This window comes from Eptatretus burgeri, chromosome 11 (assembly GCF_056783735.1).
Source record: "Eptatretus burgeri isolate ZD-2024b chromosome 11, Ebu_testis_v1, whole genome shotgun sequence".
NCBI classification, from domain to species: Eukaryota; Metazoa; Chordata; class Myxini; order Myxiniformes; family Myxinidae; genus Eptatretus; species Eptatretus burgeri.
In genome coordinates, this window is record NC_140971.1 from 59,875,353 (window position 1) to 59,890,352 (window position 15,000).

Here is a 15,000-nt window from a genome sequence, read left to right on the forward strand (position 1 = left end):
TCACTTCTCCTTTTATATGTGGATACCAAACGAGAGGAATAGAGAGTAAAAGAGATGCAAGAGAAGAAAAAGCAAAAATTTTGAATGAGTAAAGATAATTATGAAAAAATAAATTCGAAAGAATTGTGAAAGAAACAAAAAACGAAGATGTCAGGAAGAACCCAGACATAGATTTCAGCAGTGGCTCCCCCCTCAAACACAGCAACATGTACAACCTACATATATATATATATATATATATATATATATATATATATATATATATATATATATATATATATATATATATATATATATATATATATATATATATACACACACACATAATGATGAAAGTAAATGGTAAGATCTTTAACACTGATTAATAACTGGTGCTGACAGACTGGTCCTTCCCACATATGAAGCACAAATTGATGATTTGCCCTTCATGCAGAACACGAGGATGACAGTTTAGTCGAGTCGCAATTCGAACCTTTCAAGTGAATGCACATCCATCTCAGCTATCCTATTCGCCTTCCATTGTGCAATGCACATACATGCACGGACACGCGTAAATGGACGCACGCACGCACGCATGCACACACGCGCACACACACACACACACACACACACACACACACACACACACGCACACGCACACGCACACGCACACGCACACACACACACACGAAAGCACGCACGCACGCACACACTCACTACTTCAAGGTAACGTGAGCAATTACAAATGATAAACTATTTTATTTGAGAAAACAATGTTCATTGTCTCACGTTACTGTTGTACATTGATGTTTTTCCATGTTTGAGGACTTCACAATGAATTGAACTGTTTAGCTTTCAAAACACGATTGCCATTATTTTATTTTTTTCCTGCTGATGATTGAACATTTAATCTTTGTGGTGGTGAGGACCAAAAATGTCTCCATTCCATACTGGCTCACTTTGACTCTGGCATGAAATGATGGGCACAGGTCTCATCACATATCACAATCTTCTTGCACAAATCATCTCCCACTCTTGTCACATTCCAGGAGCTTGCTTAAATGGCCACATGAGTTGTCTTTTGATCAAATGTCAAGTCCTTTTGTACCCACCTTGCACTCACCTCATTGAATTTCAAGTGAGAATGAATGATTATTTTCACATTTCTAACAATAACATCCAATTATTCTGCATTTTCATGCATAGTGATCTGGTGATGCGATGATATTTGCTGTTCGCTGCTTTTAATGTTTGCCTGAGTGACAGCAATTGGTCGGTGTGAGAATGCTCAAAATTGCCCACAAATTCACGTTTTTGAAGTCACGGTGCCATTTATAGGCTTGTCTATGCAAAAGCCATGCATCACCATGATGTTCAGACAGTACCCTGTGAATTTCAGCTGGTTTAATGTTTTCCAGAAGGAGCTTCATCATATTCCTCTGTTTCACAGTACACGGGACTATTTTGGTCACCTTCATGATTTTACCCAGAATGCTGTGACCAGCGTTTATTTCACTTCCTGTATAAACTTGCTTGGAGTTTACAGTATCATTTCACAAAATGTCAATATCAAACTTTTTTTCCGAGAGATTTTGAAAGGGTCTGCGCCTCTTCATTGTTGGCATTTTGATGTCCTTGCATGCTGCCCTGAGGGAATTAAGAGTGAAAAACGTGTGGGCTGGCACACCATGTTGATCAGACCAGGTGGGGGTAGGCAGATTGCCCCCTCCTTCGACGGTCATTAGGTGAATTGGCTGGGTTGTTTTTAACCTACATTCCAATAGTAATATGGTGCTTGAATTTGAGATGACGAAGTAAAAATATGAGCGACTCCATCTTGCATTTTGGGAGTGAATTTTTGTTGAATTTCTGAAAGCAATTAAATATATATTTAAATCACAACATCCCGGCGCTACTTCTTGGAAATTAAGGGATGACATCTGTACTCCCTCCCCCATGTCCCTTTGTCCTTACCAGTGAATGGTTGGTGTCAATTGTTACTTTTAAATTGCATAGCCATCTAAGGTCATGGTGTGGGACTGCACTTGCCACACAGGTTTAAACTGTTGGTAGCATTGAAGAGATTTTTTTAACGGATGTGTAATTCCAACTCAGATATTTGCAAGCTTATCCTTTCAGCAGAAACTTATAAGGATGTTCAAATTGATCTAAATTTGTCAATTTTATGCTTGGACAACCCTGCGTGGTCTGCAACTGGATGGATAATGTTGACAGAGTAGCTTTATCTCAAAGAAGAGGTGAGTAGAAAAGTTTTCAGGAGAGAATCTTAAATTGCAAATGTAGGCAGACTTTCAAAAAAAAAAAATATATATATATGTTTTCTATTTTTGAAATGCTGATTTGATGACCGAACATTAAATAATTAGCGGCTATACCTGCCATGAATGCGTGATGGGATAGAATGGCATTTGATAGGACAGGAGGTCCATAAAACAACAACAATCCTGTGATAAATTAAATGCAGATAACAAGTCCATGATGGTTGTTCTTGAAGTGCCAACCACCAAAATCCTGTGATGTCATCTGGAATGGCAAACACTCTCACAAAACTCTATTTTTGACTGGACCCAAGTGAATAAATGATGGAAGTAAATTTAGATGTCATAAGCAGAATTGTAAGAGATTGTTAATTATGCCTACGGAATTTGGTGATGCATGGAGAGAAGGGATATTTTACGTCAATGTGGACTCCATCGAATGATTGATGATAAATAATGTCCTGCAGTGAAATTGAAGGTAAACTTCGCCTTTGTTGCACTATCAGCATATTTGTCTACACACATTAACAAACAAATGATGTTAAAGACAGACCTCAATCTCGATGACCCAGACTGACCTCTAACAAAGAACATGCAACTCGAATCAGGCTTTTCAGACATACTCCTTTTGCCACAAGCAGAGTGTTACTTACAGAATGAATGGAATCTGCCTTGGAGGTTATCCACAAGAACTCTCTGGAACCAGCTTCTTGCTGCACGTTAGAAAGCCAGGAGACCGATAAAGACCCTGTTCTCACCCCCAGAAAACTATGCATCCCGCTTGGCATGGTGCCAGGCATGTAAACCCTGGAATCTGTCATCTTGCAGAAAGATCCATTGGACGGATGAAAGCCAATTTCTCCCGCATGTGCCTGATGGTACAACTCTGGTTTGTGGCCAACCGAACACAGCCTATACACCCAAGAACATTGTAGAGTCCATCTCATTTGGTGGCGAATCTGTTGTGATTGTAATCCTGAGCTTGTGACAGCACAGGGTAAACTGACGGGTGAAAAATACGACAGGGACATTTTGAATAATGTTGTTTTCCCACATTTTAACAACCACGCACCTCTCACAAGATCTGTATTCCTCGATGACATTGCCAGACCCTACTCTTCGTGCAGTTAATGACCTTTTGCAAAACAATCCCATCACAACATTGCCCTGACCAGCAAGGAGTCCTGATTTTAATCCAATCGAGCATGCTTGGGACATTCTTGAGCATATATTTAAGAAAATTGACCCCCCTGTGAAGATTCTGGCACAGTTAGAGGCAGCTTTGCACCAGGAATGGCAACAACTCCCTTTTGGATTTTCTCTGTAGGCTTCTACAGGGGACGAGGAGGGGGGTTTCAGCAGCCATTCGTTCTAATGGTGTTTGCACACTTTATTTATCTTTGGAGACAATCACTCGATTGTGACGTCATTGAATCGTATTATTCACTGGTCTTGAGTCCTACATCACATGGTTAGTTGTCAGCAGCCCTATTCTGAAGTCATCTAGCTTTTTGCTATAAAACATTGCCATTACAGAAATCCCTACTTTGTGATTAAATATCTCAAAAAACCCCCCAAATTTGTCTCATGTCATTTGTCGAGCATGCACACTTCACCAAAACTGTACTGTATATGGTTTTATTTCTGATAAACATTACGGTTTCCAAATTATTTTCTCGCTTATTGCAATCTCGTATATAAAACGAGCTCGGTCTCGACGTGCCTGCGTTCATGCATCCGGCTGTCAACAATTGTACTTTCGGGGATACCACTAATTATGGAATAACGCTACACCCTACACACTGCAGCATAGCAATACATACATATACGTACACGCAGAATATAATGTGCTGCACATACATGCATGGAGAGAGTTTGTTTCCTGCCATGGCCCGTGCCTCATACGTACCCCTGACAGTCTGATCAAAAGAAGGAAGAGAGGAGGAGGGTGAGGGGGAGAGTGATAATTTTTTTTAACTTTGATCAAACTCTTCGTGTTTTGTATATTATTCGGAATTCAGCATCTAAAAAGGCTGTGATGAATATCCCATTAACGCTCTCCCCCTCGTTGCTCACTGAGTGTATAGCTTGGCTGGTATAATTTTGTTATTTTGGTATAATTTTGTCGGTCAAAATTATATACACCGCCTAATTTAATTTTGCCATTAACAACAACCGTTTTTTTTAAGAGCAATTACACAAAGATTGCTATTCTCGTCAGTGAAACGACGGGTCTTACATTCTTGTGATCCAGAAAACGCAGCCCGTACTAAAAAAATTTCCACGTGTATATTTATGTAGATATCAACAGACCATAAGATGGGTAACAGTAGCTATAACCCACAGTGATGATGTCTGTCGTGTTAAAATAAGCATCGGGGATTGTCGAGGATGTAGCCGGCATAGCATTGATCATGGTTGGTGTTCATGCCATGGGGCTGTCGTGACTGGGCTTTCTGACGAGCATCGATTGCAGAATGTTTTATGAAGATTTACGAATCAGTCTTTTTGGGAAAAGAGCTGGAATGCAAGTCTGGTTTTATAATTGTCTTGTTCCAAGTTTTGAGCAAATGTTTGCTTTCATTGAGATTGGCAGACAATTGATGCTGCTGAAGTTGACCTTTTGCTGGATGAAAGAATGGTGAAACATTGAGTGGAGCTGTTTGGAAAGTAGCGCAGAGGTTTTCAGACAAGCTCATCAGATATAAATGTACGAGAGGAAAAGCCTGTCAAAATGACAGGTGCTCATTACTCAACACAACCCAGAGGATGACAATAAACGCAAGGTTCTGGAGTACATCCCATGAATTTGCAATAAATAATAGTCTGAGAAACGAGACTTTCTCTGGGGAGGATTAGTGGTGAGGGAGCAATTTGTCAAAACAATGCATATTGGAACTAGAACAGCACTGGGGAGAGTGCATACCTCCCTCCGCCAGGCTGTGCGTTTTACCTTTATGATCCAACTGATCGGCCGGATTCTGCATTTGGACTTTAACCAAAATCTAATTGGCTTGTTCTTGTCACCCACCCCAACTCATCTGTACCAAAATCTAATCAATTTGGCCTTGTACCACACGCAACCTGCCCACCAAATTTCATTTGAATCTGTCTGTAACTTTTTGAGATATCTTACACACAAACAAACAAACAAACAAACAAACAAGAAAGATGTCACATGTAGCACGATATTTGCAAAACGCACAAAACAAATTTAACCTTAAAAAATAATTGGTGCTTGAAGCAAATGACAAAATACACAAATCCTCTTCAAATTTCAAGTCAAATTCATGAAAATTGACAATTTTAGAAATGGCTCTGTCGACTTTTTGGCCAATGTTGACCTTTTGGCCTATGTTGACCTCAAAATAATTGGATGGTTGAATTCAGTAACCTGATATGCAAATCTTGCTCGAATTTCTTGTCAATCGGATGAAAATTGAGGATTTTAGAAAACTCACCTTAGTTGTTGACCTTTGGCCTTTGTTGACTTTTTGGTCTATGATGACCTACAATAATATGTGGTTGAATTCAATGACCAAATATACCATCCCTCTTCATATTTCAAGTCGATCGCATGAAAAGTGTGAGATGGCGTTTATCAGGAGGAGGAAGTGGAGTAGGGGAGGGCAGTGGAGGAGAAGGAGAAAAGGAAGAGGAGAAGGAGGAGGGGGAGGAGGTTGACAGGATTGTTTGGAAGTAGCATGCTTGCCTTTGAGCTGTCCACTCCGTGTTTGATTCCTTACCTGACTCTCTCCTGTCACCCTGGTGCTCTGCAGGCAGGTTGTTGCATCAAATGGTATGTCATTATCAGAGGGAAGGTTAAACTGCCAGTCCCGTTTGATAGCATTTGCTGCCGATGGACGTTAAAGATCCCACAGTACTTTCTGCAAATAGTAGTCCATTGTATGTTGGTACATTGGTCGAATTCATAATGATTGCCCTTCTATAAACAGAGCACTGCATATACATGAATGAATTGAGAGTTGCATGCAGATATTTGACCATCACCAACAACGTGCTGCTTTTGAGCAAAGTGGAGGTCATATACTGTAGCTGTGCGTGAGGGAGTTGACAAGTATGCAGCAAATTAGGGATGGGGGGGGGGTGGAGGGGTATGCAAAGAGTCTATCCTGACTATTATCAAATTAAGACACGTTGAGACACAAGGTACAGAAGTAACTTGGATGCAGGACGAGGATATTTGGCCCATCAAGCCTGCACTACGACATCTAAAGTCTATTGTCAACACCATATCAAAATGAGGGAGGACATGTGTATGTGTGTGTGTATGTGTATATATATATATATTAATTTTTGGGTGGGATGAACACAGTTGTAGGGTGACACATGAACAGACAACACATTCATGATACAGGTATGCAATCACCGATCCATATCTCAGGTAGTGACCATTCCTGCCAATATTCATGTACCACTCTATCCCCAATGCTTCAAGGTAGCCATCTGACCCAAATGTAAATGTATCTACTGTTTCTGCTGTCACGACCTTTCCAGGGAGACAGTTCCATGCATTAACTACTCTCTAAGTGAAAGACCCTTGCCTTACTTCTGTCTTAACTATTGTCCTCTTTCATCTCAGGCCCCTGGTCCTGTTACTGTCCATTCAACTAAAAAACACTTCCACACTTATTTCGTCAACACCCTTCATTATCTAAAACATCTCCATCAGACCCCCTCATAATTCCATCCTTTCTCATGTAAAAGGTCTTGTCTTGATTACTACTTTCATGGCCTTAATTGATCCCTCCTTCTTGTGGTTGGCTGCAGGACGTGGAATGGCCCAAGTCTTTCATTGTTATTGACCTGGCTGGCCTGCCCTGATGTTTGACTGTCAAGCTAGGTAGGACAGGGATTTGTGATTCCTTCATGGTACTGGCAATGATGCTCACCTATTTGTCATGAAAATCACCGAGAGATCTATCATGTCCACCAACTAATGCTGGCTTTACATGCATCCAAGTGATGGCAGATTTTGTATTGCAACACCTTGCCTGTAAAACACCCCTTCAAGGTTACAGTCAGGCTGAGAATCGAGCCCAGACCCGAGCTCAGCGGCAAGTGTTCTACCTTTGCACTCCCGTGTTGCACATATGTTAATAACCTGACCGATCCGTTTCATGACTCCGTCGGTCTTTGGATGACTGGGATTTTGCTGGACCATTTTTTTTTTTAATTAAAGGTTGGTGCATTAAAATGGCACCAAAGGCTTTGCTGCCTTTGAAAGACAGAATTTGATGAAAGAGCTTGATGAGTCATCTCAAACCCTGGTAATGCCAGTCTGAGAGATAATTGAGGACTCCTGTGGGAATTCTTCTTAGCTCCAGTGGTGAAGAATAATCAGCATGATGGTTGAGTATAGGGTAAAGCCTTGTTGCATTGCCCTCGCTCGTGTCTGTTCGAATGTCATACACCGAGACGACAGTGACCTTTGCAGGATTAATTCTAGCCTTGAGGTGTTCATGACTTGCCTTGGGTGCCCTGAAGCCCGATCGACGGTACGGGCTCAACCACCGCCGAGTTGAAAGACACGTTGAGTTCTACCAGGTACGTCTCAAGGATGTTTATGGAAAAAATCATCTCAGGATCTTCAAATCGTGAAAAGGCTCATGACACAGTGGGCATTAATTTAGGACATGGATTTCAAACCGAGGCCTCCAGATATATAGCAAGGCCAACTACATGTCCATTCTCACATTGTGTCCTCACATCATTCACAGACTGCACAGGGTTTTGAATCTCCTTTCTGCGGACGCAGCAAATAAGTTAATGAGAGGACTCATTTGAAAGGCACTCTTTTCCTCACTCGGAGCTGACAAACGATGCATTCTGTGTAAATGCCAGGGGAAAAGGTTAAAGCCTCTTTGCCGACATGGTGCATCTTATTAGGCTGATTTGGGAACGGCTCTGCGTGCCTTTGATTAACGTGTTGCGTAGCCAGACCGTCCTCGGAGAGTCCGAAGCACCTCTTGGCTTTTAATGCTCGGCCTGGCACGGGATCCATTGAGAGATGCATTTGGCCAGGTGCTCGCTGGGGCCATTGTATGTCTCGTTTCTCGTTTGGTGCACAGGTATTATTTATTGATCACGGATCGCAACCGCTTTCTCCGGTTTTTGTGTGGCATACAATGTTTATGACGGTGAACGAGCAATGGATAACTCGGCTTTGTAGCTTTTGGGTTGATGCCACAGTTTGTTGTGTTTTAGTACACAATGTCGAGGCTCGTGGAGGAGCTAGAAAGGTTTTGAATATGACTTGATTTTTCTGTTAGATTTTAATATATTTTATATTTTTTTCAGCATGGATATCTCCTCAGTCTTTCCTTCTTTACGTCTCCCTCACCTCTTGTACTTGCGTCCATTCAGGAGAGCTGGATTGCTGCCTGCTGGACGACTCGTGGGCTAACAACAAGGACTTAGAGCCATCACACGTGGTGAGTACAAATCACTGCAACACCCTCAAATTGCTGATGATAGTGTGAAAACAAGCTTTAGTCCAAAGTCTGTAAACTTTGCGACCTCTAAGAGCTCCAAGCCTGGACCCTGGGGAAGGGAAGGACAGGGGGTACGGCGTCAGTACTACACATTGCACATGCAACATAAGAAATGTAGGGGATTGGGTATCAAAAGTCCACCACTTTTGCACGTGTACAGTTCAGGTCAGGTCAGGTATGGGAGCATGTGCCAGAACAGCGCGTCGCTGCGTCCACTTTCCGCCGGTACTCCAGGGGCCTCCGTCTGGCCATCCCCCAGGCAGATGCCAGGCCCATCCCCATCTCCTTGAGATGATGGTCAACCTGCTGCAACCATGAGGCACGTGGTCGGCCCACTGGCCTCCTCCACTCATGAGACTCCCTCGCTGAGAGAATCTGGTGAGCAGGATCAGCGTCAGGAAAACGAGCCACATGTCCATACAGCCGCAGCTGACGCTCACGGACTATGCAGGTAACAAATCTCATCCGAGTCTCTCTCAGCAACCGCTCGTTGGACACAAAATCCGACCAGCGATAGCCAAGGATTCTCCGAAGAGACCTGGTACCAAAGGAATTAAGTCTCCATCTCAGATCCTTGGTCAAAGTCCAAGTCTCGCACCCATAGAGCAAGACTGGAAGTACCAAGGACCTGAAGACTCGGACTTTCGTCCTCCCGCACAGGTACCGGCAGCGCCACACCCCATGATCCAGTGAATCCATGACTCCCCAGGCCCGACCAAGTTCGGGCCTGGGTCCAAACGTACAGTTCAAATGGAGCTTTATGGTTTCCCGACGCTTAATCCAGTCAAGGATGTTCCTTCATGGTTTCTCATTTATTTTGGGTGGCCTGCACAGCCCAATAACCATGGCTCAAGATCAAATCTTGTGTTCCACATTAATTAATCAATCGTGTCCCTATGTCCTTGTCCTGCATTATATATTGCAGATGCAAGCTGCTGCATGAGCTAAAGCCATTCTTAAAGACATGACAAAAATATGAGACTTCCAAGTTATTCTCCTTTGTCTCAAAACACCTTTCACTTCCATCATTCCCAATGGATTTGCCTTCAAGGCAGCAAAGATGTTTCCCTTTGCAGTTTGGAAACGTCTCACCAAGTCTTGACACCTTAAGTGCCATTCCGGGTGACCCTCCACACACAGTGATAATTGCATGAGGATGGCCTGGCTTCTGCGCAAATGAGTCATTTTTTTTTCTTCTTCTTTAAGGCACAAGTGCAGTGCACACCAATAGTGCATTCTGTTCATGGTGCTGGTTATACCTTTTTGGGCGGCCTGCAAAACCGTTTTTGGTTCCGTGTTTTGCTGTTGATTTGTGCACTCGATCCCGGGGATTGGACGTGGTGCATAAATACAATTTCGGTGGAATGATGGCTGCAGGTGCTGAGCGGGTCACTGATGCCAATCATTGCAAGGCTCTGACGCAAAACTGTAGCTTGCCTTGTGGCTGAGTGATCGCCCGACTCCTGATTTTGGCCGCAGTGAATCAGATTGGTCAGTATTTGTATTCCAAACTGGTCTGATACGTTTATGGACTTCAGCCGCTTGAATGGCATAGCTTGGGGTAGGACATCTGTATTGAATGTAATCGATTCGATTTGCTGAGATAATTTCATTTTGGCACGGGAGTTGTGAGGAATTGGTCGCGGGGGAGTGTGAAGTGGAAGTGTGACGGGTGACGGGAGTTTGAGGATTCATTAGAAGTTTGTTTAGCACATAAGGTGGAAGTCGAATCAAACTTTTGTCATTGCCTTATTATTCATCCTTGTAAATGACAAACGGCTCTCTGGCAGATTGATTTCCCCATTAAATACTGATCCTCCTTGGGTAAAGGTGATTGTTGTCCATAACTTCATAAAAAGCCTTTCGTGTTTTGGTCACGTGTTATAACTGAATGAAGGTTCTACCTCCAGCTATCAAAGGGTAGTGTTTCCTGCCTCTTGAGACATAACCATAACTCTGAGCCAGTCTGTTTCAACTTTATTGAAAAAGGAAATTTTGTCACATTGTAATTTTCTTCTTTAGGGTGCTGAGTATATATGGTTTGAAACCCACATTGACAGGGTCATTTCTGTTTTTCTGCCATTTCCCATTTCTCTTATCTATTTCTTGGTCATTGAATCAAGCAGTCAGCAAGTTGAAGGAATTTTTCAGATCTGTTATCACTTATTCACATTGATGTGTGCTTATCTCAATGTGTAAACATAAGTGGTGTGACGGGGTATGATGGAGTGAGGAAATATGAAAGACCTCCCGACATTAATGGGGTTTTCTATTCTTCCTTTCCAGCAGCCAGTGACCTGGCAACCATCCAAGGAAGGCGACCAGCTAATCGGACGCGTCGTGCTGAATAAGAGGACGTGTGACAGTACCATGGCTCAGGACTCCGGTGCATTGCTTGGGCTTAAGGTTTGAATAGACCACTCTTTTACTGTGGAAGTATACCTCACCGCTATTATTAATCCCCTACCGGTTTCACCAGAGGGGAATACAGGTTTGCTCTCTATCTGTCCATCCATCCGTCTATCCATCTGTCCATCCCTCTTGTGGTTTTTCAGACTTTTTCCCCCATACCCTTTAACATATTCAACTGAAACTCGGTACATGGCTTTATTGTGATAAGCTACAGAACAAGCTCGAGTTTCAGGGCATTTTGTCAATTTTTTTCACAGTTATGCCCTTCTTGGAATCAGAGAATATCACATCGGTAGGAGACATGTATTGAAAAGCAATTCTCGCTCTTGTTGATTTTGCTGCTCCGAGGAAACCAAAATGGTTGCAAGTGTCATCTATGGCCTACCATTCGTAATTGGCATCCCACACCCATTTTTATTGGGATGCCAAATGATGGCTTGTCAACCAAAGACCCATGCACCGATGCTTCCAACTCTGTGCAATGCCGTCTGACATCTATAAATATGGAACCTTGCCTTAATGAATAAATGAGGCCTCACACTCATTTTGCAATGCAATTTTCCTGCCATCCTTCAGCCTCCCGCTGTCTCCAAGTTTGCATCAGGTTTTGGCGTCATGGACTTTCACTTTTTAATTTGCAGTAGTCCATTTGCCGGCAGAATTTAATATTAGAATCATCTGGTGCACCCAGGCCCGGTAAATGCACCCGGGTGCACCCACCCAGCGGTCTTCGAAATGTGTGAGTGCGTGACTGCCGCCAGAATTACAGCACGGATGGTGCACGCATATAATGCGGTCTTGGATGCTGTACAACACTGGCACCTTGATTTGCTGTTTTATATATTTTTTTCATCTTGCCCTATCCACTCTTTGATGGTTCCACTGTCAGTGGGTGATCAACATGCTTTTTCTGTGCCGCTGCAATTGGTCGATATCTCATTAGAGGCGATTAGGAAGGAAGTTCCCGTGTCGGAGCTGGTGCAGGATTTTCCTGGGAAACACGGATAGGTGGGGAGGGAGGTTGAGGGAACATTTTAATGTGCTGGGAATGCGAGTTCACAACAAACTACAGCAAAACCTGATCAAATAACTGACCAAGTAGTTATGACATTTCATACTTAATGAAATGACTTATTTTGCACTTGTTTTGCAGAAATATTATTTCACTGAGGAATTTCACAATGTCCGATGAGAGCGTATTGAGGATTCTGAGAAAACGTTGTGTGAATTGTTCTTGTCCTCAGCCATTTCCACATTATTGGCCTGTTTGGGCTAATCAGATATGTGGCGTAATGGATTGAATCTGAGTATGTTGACTGCCATCGGAAGAAGAGGAGATGACTTTTCGATCCTTAACCATTCCTTGGAGCACACAAACCCCTCTTTCACTCCGATGAGGGGTTAATACTCGAAATATCGGCTTTTCCTTGCTTCCTACGGCATATATCATACTTTGATTGATATTCTGTAAATTCCATCCATTGTTCCACCTGTCCACCATCACAGGCCTACACTAGCTTTCACAAAGACCATCGTTCCATTGATAGGCCGAGCATTATTTTTTAACAATGTGGCCATGGTGCTGCTTACATAGCTTATCATGTGATCATAATTAATCATGACTAGTTTGTTTTTGAATGATAAAACTGCATTAAATTCGGATTTAATCTGATGATATGAGCTGAATGAAAATGGAGACTGGCAACTGAACTTTGCGCATAAATCTACAGAAAGAGGTTTCACTTTGGGATTGACTATTTATATTCGGTCTGCGTGGCCAATATGTCATCATAATGTAACAAAACGATGTTCTGGAAAATGCTTTAAAGCATTTAATAATTAAATAATTCTTTATTTTCTCTTTCCTTTCAGTGTTTCATGATATATATATATATATATATATATATATATATATATATATATATATATATATATATATATATATATATATATGTAAGGGTGGCCCAAAAACAGGAATTTTTTTTTTTTAAAATTCAAATGTCTCCACAAGCCTTAAATGATTCCACAATGATTCAATAACGCGCATCAAATAATGTAAGTTGATCGGAGGTGATTTAGAGGTCGCTCCATATGACGACTTTTAGTTTCATGAGTTGGTTCAATTCGGGTATGGTCAGGTATGATTATGGGTACTTCTGGATGTCCGAGGTGGAAATGGACTGCATTTTCGAACTCTATGGGGTCGATTTACTCCAAGAAATGTTTAGACGAACGACAAATTAATTATAGATTAGAAAATATCGAAATGAGTAGGATTAGTTACTCAACTCCAGTAATGATAAATCTTTTTAGGTCATATTTTCGAAATGGTAGTGAATTCAATGTTGGTGCAGTCATTTCTTCGAGTAAATTGACCCCATAAAGTTCGAAAATGCACTCCATTTCCACCTCGGACATCCAGAAGCACCCGTAATCGTACCTGATCATACCCTAATTTAATATAATAATAGCTAAATAAATAACTAACATATTTTTCGTGAATCATTGAATCTAAAACACTGGATGTTGGGCCGGCTAAAAATAAGTTCAGGCGGGAGTGGAGACAGCAATAGAGGCGGAGATGATAGTGGTATTTGGAAAATGAGATGAAATATTCTAATAGTTTGTAATTCCATTGATTGAAAAATTAGGGCATGGTGAGATGCGAATCCGTACACTTCTGAACTTCCTAGGTGAAAATGGACTGCATTTTCGAACTCGGTGGGGTCGATTTACTCTAACAAATGTTTAGACGGATGACAAATTAATTATAGTTTGGATAATATCGAAATGAGTAGGATTAGTTAATCAACTCCTGTCAGGTCAGGTTAGATCTGTGACCTGCGACAGGTACCATATAAACCTGTACTAACCTGTTCCATGGTCGGGTTGTCGGCGACTAAACCGTCTCCCCCACCAGGTTGTCTGGTGAGGAGGGTGTTTGGATATGGACACCCAGCAGAATTAAAAACAAAACCTGTCAAAGGGCGGAGGAGCTCCTTGTGAGCCAACGGCCATCCATATCTAGTACCCAACTGTGTCTGCGGACGTCCTCCTGCAGTTGGGTCACTTATTATTAGGAGGTTGGTGGAAGGATTTGCACTCCTGGTGGAAGGTGGAAGGAAGGCCACCGTAAAACCATTAATTCCGCAAAACACAAAAACGCAAAAAAATCTGAAAACCCACTCCGTGGGAGTACCTCTTGTGCAGCTTCACTTTGCAGGGCAGCTCACCGGATGACCGGATTGGGGCAAAGCCTTCGGGACCCCCAATCTTTCATGATAGGAGGGAAACCACGGGGTAACATCGTCCACCAGACGGCGGTCTCCTTGGGTTAACCTGAGGCGGTCCCTTCGGGTGGGTGCCTGGAAAGTCCTATCCCTAAGAGAGGATGATCACCTGTCTCTGTTATCATCTGAGCTCAAGCGTTTGGACATCGGGATTGCAGCTCTCTCTGAGGTTCGGAGACCGGATTGCGGCGAGATAATGGTGGGTTGTTACACCTACTATTGGTTTGGTCGCTCTGATGGTTACCATACCCAAGGAGTTGCTGTAGCTGTGTCCAATAAGCTGACCCCAATGATAATTGAGGTAACACCGGTCAACGAGCATATTATGAGATTAAGGATTCGTCACTCCTTAGGTGTCATTTCCCTGGTCTCTGTTTATGCTCCGACTGAGGCGAGTGATCTCACCGTGAAGGATGCATTCTACGCCACGCTCGAGTCTGTGGTTGATCAGTGCCCCAGACGAGATACACTTCTAGTCTTGGGGGATTTCAATGCATCGACTGGAACTGATAGGGATGGTTATGA

General features: G+C 42.5%; 1 protein-coding gene across 3 annotated transcripts in view; it reads left to right on the forward strand.

Annotated features, from left to right (window-relative positions):
• The window catches only part of LOC147017197 (regulating synaptic membrane exocytosis protein 2-like), a 352,541-nt gene that overhangs the window by 155,945 nt on the left and 181,596 nt on the right, over nucleotides 1-15,000 (forward strand). For 2 of the 3 annotated variants that reach the window (XM_085846651.1, XM_085846649.1), the window contains exons 6-7: nucleotides 8,646-8,713; nucleotides 11,060-11,179. In XM_085846651.1, the coding sequence (XP_085702777.1) occupies nucleotides 8,646-8,713; nucleotides 11,060-11,179 (188 nt within the window). The remainder of the gene's footprint in view (nucleotides 1-8,645; nucleotides 8,714-11,059; nucleotides 11,180-15,000) is intronic. The other variant, XM_085846650.1, reaches the window with a different exon arrangement.